Here is a 7,157-nt window from a genome sequence, read left to right on the forward strand (position 1 = left end):
ACCATTCTACATCCAGATCTGTTATCACGGCTAATTACAACTCCCACCTCAGATATAGAGGGCTGTAATTAGCCTCTTAAAACATGATTAACATGTCTCAATTAAGCCAGTCAACATTTGCATAATATATTAGCTGTCCTAATTGCGAGTGAGTTTATACCAGAGGACAGGAAACAGCAAAAACACACGCTGTTGCTTCTGAAGTGCACTGATACTGTAGAGAATATAAATATAGAGGAAATGTCAGTGGGTAAAATGGAATCCAGTCTATTTATGTTTGATATAACTCACTGTAGAAGCAGAGATAAACTTAAAACTATACACATCCCCGCAAAGACTGCTTCGAAAAATATATGACTTGTTTATTATTATTCACTGTGAGAAACGTTTCTGCTAAGTGGAGAAATAGTTTCCTATAAACACGCAAATCAAATCCCAGCAACATTTTCTAAGGAAAACTTTGCACTCGTTTTGGAAGTTATTTATTCAAAGTCATTTATGAGAGAACAGACAGAGTCCTGTTCAGTCTTATTTCCGTGGAAACTAAAACATGGGGGGGATAAACTGCTGCTTCGGCACTTCCAAGCCGGGGACAGATATACAGTCTCCCAGCCGCGCGGGGAAACCAAGGACATAGCCATTAGTTTCAGGACAGCGCCACATTGGAAACTAATGCCTCCATCTGTCACTGGAGATGAGAGGAGAGTAACAAAGAGAGGCAACACTAACCCCTGAACTCATCATGGACAGCCATGTCAATTAAATACTGAAAAACAGCAGCACTGGGAGCCATAGTGACCAGTCCATCCACCGCTTCATGGGAGCTCAACTAGTACCTCCATCAACGTTTAACGATAATGTTACAGGAAGTGCCATAAATAGTCATTTGACATTTTATCATCATGCAGCTTTACATTTATCTCCAGCCTACTGACTACAGTTAAGACCGATTGATGATAAATCAATTTGTTAATTTTACGAAAATGTGCAACTTAAGTGATTAATTATGTCTTTTTTGTTGCAAAAAGCCAAAGTTGTGTTGTTTTCAGCCACTCGGATGGTGATGATTTGCCGCTTTTCTCTGTTTTACATTACTGTAGGTTGACTATTTCAAAATGTTGCACTGCTTGGTCAGACAGAACAAGAAATGTAGAGTCAAATTGGTCTTTTTTTTCCAAGGTTATAGACTAAAGGCGCTTTTCCACTGCAGCACGTAGCACGTTGTTTTTTGCTTTTCCACTAGGGGTATTTCCGGCTGAATATGCTAAACTAGTGACGTAAACACTCTCGACTGCTGAATGGTCAGAGAGAATCGCTGGCAAGGGGGCTAAAACTACAACAAAATGAACATATTTTACCGTGATTTAATTGTAATACACGTTTCAAAATGATGCCGAAGTAACAACATACTGATACGGGTCTGCAGACAAGACGGCAGACGGAAAAACCTTTTAAAATGCGTGTTTTCTGAATGGAGATCAGAGCGATCAGGCTAAGCTAACGTTGTATATGCTCCGTCTACACTCACAACAACGGCCTACAGACATAAATAAACCAGCGACTGTATTCGCCATGACACAGACAGTCTGTGGTTTGTACTTGTTTAACTTTTGTCTAGTTTCTGAACAGATATGAGGAGCTGTGAGCTCTGAGTGCTAACAGCTAACGGCTGATGTTTTGGTTTTGTGGTTCGCATTGAAGATGACGTCACGGCAGTTTTACGCAGCGTCACTCCGCCCGCCGATCAGCCGATCGCCCCGCCTACACTGCGTTACTATAGTTACTACCCCAGTTGGTAAACTGTAATGGAAACGCAGCATAAAGTGAGCCTGGCCTACCAAGGCCTAACCATACCGTAATAAGCCGTGCTAGGTCCTGCAGTGGAAAAGCGCCATAAACGATTTCTCATTTAAACAAGAAAGTAAGTGGCAGACTAATCAATAGTGAAAATAATTGTTAGTTTAAACCCTTCTCAAAGCAAAGCACTTTCAGGACAGTTATCGAAAGAAATGTCTAACGATGAAAACTACTTCTACCAAAAGATCCATGGTAGGACCCTTGAAAGTGACCAGACCAGGACAACTGATTCAGCAGGTCTACAGCTTTGATAAGTTCAAGCGGTGTAATGCATTATCCGTCTGATCACATTAGTCATGCAGGAGCTCTCCATCTGACCCGAGCGAGCATGGGGGTAATGTGAGGCTACTGACACAGAGTGGCCTGACCAAACAGTCCCAGGCCCACAGATAGAGAGACACAGAGAGGGAGAGAGGAGGAGAAACAGGGAGAGTAGGCCTGAAATCTGACACCCAGAAACACTGACTTGGTGTCTGGCTTCTCTTACTTAGTCAACCTGTACGTGCCAGCTTCCCTCGCTGTAATGGTTCCACGCAAACAAAGAAGCTCTCCAACTCTCTTCACAGGATGTGAAGCAAACACAGGAAAACAAATTCTAAGTGCTTCTCAGGAAACTGTAAAAACAATGATGATAGCTTTTTTTATGTGTCAAGGGGCCGGTAGTCAGGACAAACATGAAATACAACACTGGCGGCCAAAAGGAACGTCTGTGAGTGGTAACTCAAACCTCCGCCGCTGGTTTTCCATAAGCCAGCGTGCAAACCTGAGCTTGTTTAAGCTTGCTAAATACTCTCTCGTCGTGACACAGGCCCGACCCCGGCACAAATATACAGGGAGCGGGGTGGGGTGGGGTCATCAGTTAAGGCCTGCTCTGTCTGCTATTGGCATGCACTCCCGCCTTGTTTGTCAGCTGCTTGCCAATGGACACCTCTCTGCTGCAATGTCCCATATTGCTGCTGTCAACACTCACACAACACTGATATACCATGAGGAGGAACAGGCACCACACGTGAATAACTACATGCAACAAATGATATATGATCTAAAGAAATGTCTCCTCTCTTCAGTAAAAGATTGAGGAGAAGCTGCTTTAAATCTGAACTGCTGCACTCGTCTCCTCCTGCTCGCACTTCTTCTCAAAGACACTCTGACTGCAACAATGTAAAAAGCAAGGAGAAGCTGACTCTTTGTAAAGAATATAAAAAAGACCTGACAAATTACAGGCTGTACTCCGCTCGCATACACTGCACTCAGCACATTTGGCTGTAAATGCCATGGTGAAGGTTTGAGTCATTTTCTCTGTCACTGCAGTGAAAGGATTTTCAGTTTCGTCTGCACAAACCTCCTATGGGCGAAGATGAGCCGCAGCTCAGCTCTTCAAACATCGACAGGGAGGACAGAGAGAGGCAGCCATTAAGGCTCGATTCTCATAAATTGCTCGGGTTATTCTTAACTTTTAAATGCTTTTCTTTCTTTATCAAAACAACGCAGTTATTTACGACCTGCTGATTTGTGGCTTGGGGCATTCCTTTCAGAAACCCTTTCAGTGAAAATAGCGGATCCAATACATAAAAGAAGAGAGAGTTGAAATATGTTCATTTCCAAACTTGGTCCTAATTTGCAGGCTGAGGGGAGCCTCTCTCTCGTCACAAGCTCTGTGAAATCTCGGGTTGCCAAGAACGGTGGGAAGAGAGGAGAGGCAGGGGGAAAAGCCAGGAAAAGGTCCAAGTCACTTTGTTCTTCTTTTTGGAAACGAACTCTGGTTGAACCCAGGGAGACGCCAGACAGTTTACAAAGAGCCAGGCATTACTCTCTCACTTTTCCAAGCCTTGCAATTTAGAAACAGGGCCCCAACCTACTGTGGCTTCCTCCTAACAGACAGCACTCTTCAGCTTTCAAATCTGGTGAATATCCCAGAGTGTCATTTGTACTTTTTTTGTTTTGAAAACCTGTGCCAAACTCTGACTCATACAAATTAAATGTGGGTGAATAAGAGTTTATGTGAAATTAGGAAAAATGGTTTTCCCTCCACACCAGCTCTCTATTTTAAACATCATGGCTCTGACTGCGACCAGACAAAGCGACAGGGCTATCTCAGTAACCTCAAAGACAGCTTTAAAGTTGTGTTCACAGATAAGGTTGAATTGGATATTTTCTTTTATTTCCTCCCTTGAAAAGCCACCTCTTATGAACCAGCGTTCTGCCACATCCCTCAGAGAATATTCCCAGGCTTTCATCATGTGAGCTACTCTTCTTTTAATCTGCTGTTAAGTGAGTAATAATTCACACATTCCCTTTCGTGACTTTGACCCATGTTGCAAACATAAACAGAAAATCCCTCTGACCTGCATCTGCATTTTAAAACAGCTCACTTAGCAACACTTTCAAATTGGGCAAAGGAAAACAGACAGAGAGGGGGGGGGGAGAAAGCCCAGCTACAGAAAGGCCCAAATGTCGGCATGAAAACACTCCTGTCCAATGACAGCGCCTCATCTGGGGCCAGTGTTGTTCCCATGCATGGTGTGTGACATTAGTAAGGGAAACATGTCAGAAATCATAAGATTCTTAATTTTTTTTAGCCAAGTAAATTACAGTGGCTTTGAGAAAAATGTGACAATGATCATGGTCTATATTATTTTTCTTCTAAAGAAATAATTGATATTATTCATAAATAATATTTTCAACACTATCAGTAAGTGCAAGCAGACAAAAAAAAAAATCCAGCAAACAAAAGAAACTTCTTACCTGTTTTCTCCTTAATTTCACACAAGACGTTGAAGAGAGCTGGTTTCATTCTGTGGCAGTTCAGTGCATGTTTCCTAAAAAGAGGACAGGACATCCCTTTCCAGATCAATATTCAAACAAGTGTCAATAGTAACAAAGTCGCCTAAAAGATTCCTAAATAAAATAAATTGATTATGAAGATGATCTTTTTTATATTTTTCTGCTGTTTTCACCTTTTAGATGTAGCTTAATTTTAAAACACTCAGGAGCCAAAGCAATTAAAATGTGAATCATATTTAAACTGAATCCATAGTCTTTGAATGAAATTATTTTAGTCACATAAATACACTATTAGAAATGTAAGTATTTACTAAACTAAATTAAACCAGTTACCCCTGTAACATGTTAACATGTAACATGTAACATGTTAACATGTTACATGACTCATATGTATTTTCTATTACATTTATGATAATTACTGAAAAAAACTAGTCCGTGGTCAAACCTATAGGAAAGGATCTGCAACATGTTATTACAGCAGAGGATTCCAGCGTAAGCTCCTTTGTAACAAGGTAGAAGTGTTTGAGTGCCAACTGCTCCACAGTTTAAGAAAACTGAAAAACAGATCATTCTTATCTACAATAATCGATAGTTTTGATGAACAAAATTACCCCAAAAGTTGTTATAAATATTCAAATATAAACCGTGGCAAGTTTTTGTTGTATATTTTTCGCTTTCGCGCAGCCACGGCACTTCATTGGGCGTAATTGTTTTCATTTAGAGACACAAACCACAATGTTATTATCTCCCCCGACATCCCCAACAACATTGGCTAATATTTCCGCTCTCTGGTTGATTGAAGTGTTTTTTGTGTAAATCCTTACCTCGCCTGTGCTTCGTCTAAGCTTTGGTCTGTGATGGTCATTATTTGCTGTAATATGTCTCCGATGTCTTGCTTTCTTCCCTCTCCGTCCGTCCCCGCCGTGCCATCCTGCATATGCTGCGCCAGGCCGGGGTGTCCGGCCATGCCTACCCCGTGGGAGTGCATCAACCGAGTCTGATCGTCCATCCTTGACCACCGTCCCTGCTGCCTTGACTCCAACTTTTAAATTTGAATAGCAAGAGGGGTAAAAAGAAGAGAAAATATCCTCGGAAATTCCTCTGGATTCCTCTGCGTCTCTCTGAGCTCCGACACTCCTCCTTTTTCCTTGGTAAGCTCTTCTGGATTTGGGAGGAGGGATACTGACAAACCCTTTCCCTGCTCTCTCTCTCTCTCTTTCGCTCTCTCTCTCTCTCCCCCCCTCTCTCTCTCTCTCTCTCTTTCTCTCTCTTCGTGTCTCTCCCAGCTGGTTTAGGTGAAATCTGATCTGAATCGCTGCTTTTGGCTTTGGCCACTCCTGCACCGCTACTGTAGGGAAGAAAAAAAACAGGATTGAACATTAAAGGCTCCTAATGTGATTAAAAGTGGAGCGCGTTGAGCTCCTCTTATAAAACCTCGGATATGAAACGAGAGTTGATGCGCTAAAACACGCAAAAGAGTCAACTTGCCTTGGAAGGTTTGGGACACAAACTAACCAACAATTGTTATTGTTTCGCTTATGTCTGGTAACTGACTCATAATCAGAGTATGGATGGAAAGCCTCCGCCCCTCGAGCCACGATTGGAGAAGAAGGAGCGTGCAAGTCCCACCTCGGTCCTCTCCGAAAACGTCAATCATCCTCCTCGGGAAGGTGGGACACTGTAATAAACATAAAGAGATGTGACCGGACCGGGTGGCTATACAGTGATGGATAGAGAGTGAATATGTAGCCTAATAAATAATTGTGAGTGGCAGTGAAGCTCTGACCCAACAGGACAGCATGGTGGTGCTTATGGAAGACACTCTGTCATCCTGACTATATATTTTCCAGCTGAATATTTACATCCTTGTAATCAGTCAACGCAATAATAAATCAAGATGAATTTATTAGTTTGTGGGAAGCACTTTTACAAGCCTTTTGTTGTAACACGGGACCATAACAGTTGTTATAGCAAATGCACCGTGCCCCAGCCTTCTATTTAAACATCCTGATGCGGTTATATGGAAAAATAATTAAAGGGTATGTCCATCAAGTTTACACATGAAATACTTTTTAGATGTTACTGAAAATGCTACTCCATTTGTGAGGGGAAAACGTTGTTTCAAGCATTTTATGGCTCTAGGGAGCTGTGCAAAATTTTACAAATTGCCTCAAGTGATGTCAATTTAGTCTATTGGGTCTGAAGACTATATATTTGAAAATAAAAACACATCTCGACGTGTGAAGTTAGAATAAATTCATCAAACCTTTATAGCTACTCCTCCCTTCTTGATGCTAGCACAAGAAGTGATAGTAGGCTAGTGGCCAAACCGTGGAAATACAACTTCCGGCCAAATGTTGCCATTTAGCCATAAAAGGCTTAAGACGCCTTAAATCAGCAAAACACATTTTAAAAATGTAAATCATAAAACAGGTTGGTTCAGGTGAATGAGCTCGAGAATAAGCGACTAGGAGGCGGCTTTTAATAATACTTTGGTGTGCTAGATCTTTGGGCCC

At 41.8% G+C, this 7,157-nt stretch overlaps 1 protein-coding gene across 5 annotated transcripts in view; it reads right to left on the minus strand.

Annotated features, from left to right (window-relative positions):
* Positions 1-6,223, minus strand: part of pbx1a (pre-B-cell leukemia homeobox 1a) — a 50,996-nt gene extending 44,773 nt beyond the window's left edge. For 2 of the 5 annotated variants that reach the window (XM_010766332.1, XM_010766333.1), the window contains exons 1-3: positions 6,130-6,222; positions 5,466-5,989; positions 4,603-4,676 (exon numbers count right to left, since the gene is read on the minus strand). In XM_010766332.1, coding sequence (XP_010764634.1) covers positions 4,603-4,676; positions 5,466-5,650 — 259 coding nt within the window. In that variant the 5' untranslated portion in view covers positions 5,651-5,989; positions 6,130-6,222. Of the gene's footprint in view, positions 1-4,602; positions 4,677-5,465 lie in introns of all 5 variants that reach the window. The other 3 variants (XM_010766330.1, XM_010766334.1, XM_010766331.1) reach the window with 3 other exon arrangements.
* Between the last annotated feature and the right edge of the window lie 934 nt (positions 6,224-7,157).

This window comes from Notothenia coriiceps, unplaced genomic scaffold (assembly GCF_000735185.1).
Source record: "Notothenia coriiceps isolate Sejong01 unplaced genomic scaffold, NC01 NC01_scaffold00003305, whole genome shotgun sequence".
Taxonomy (NCBI): Eukaryota; Metazoa; Chordata; class Actinopteri; order Perciformes; family Nototheniidae; genus Notothenia; species Notothenia coriiceps.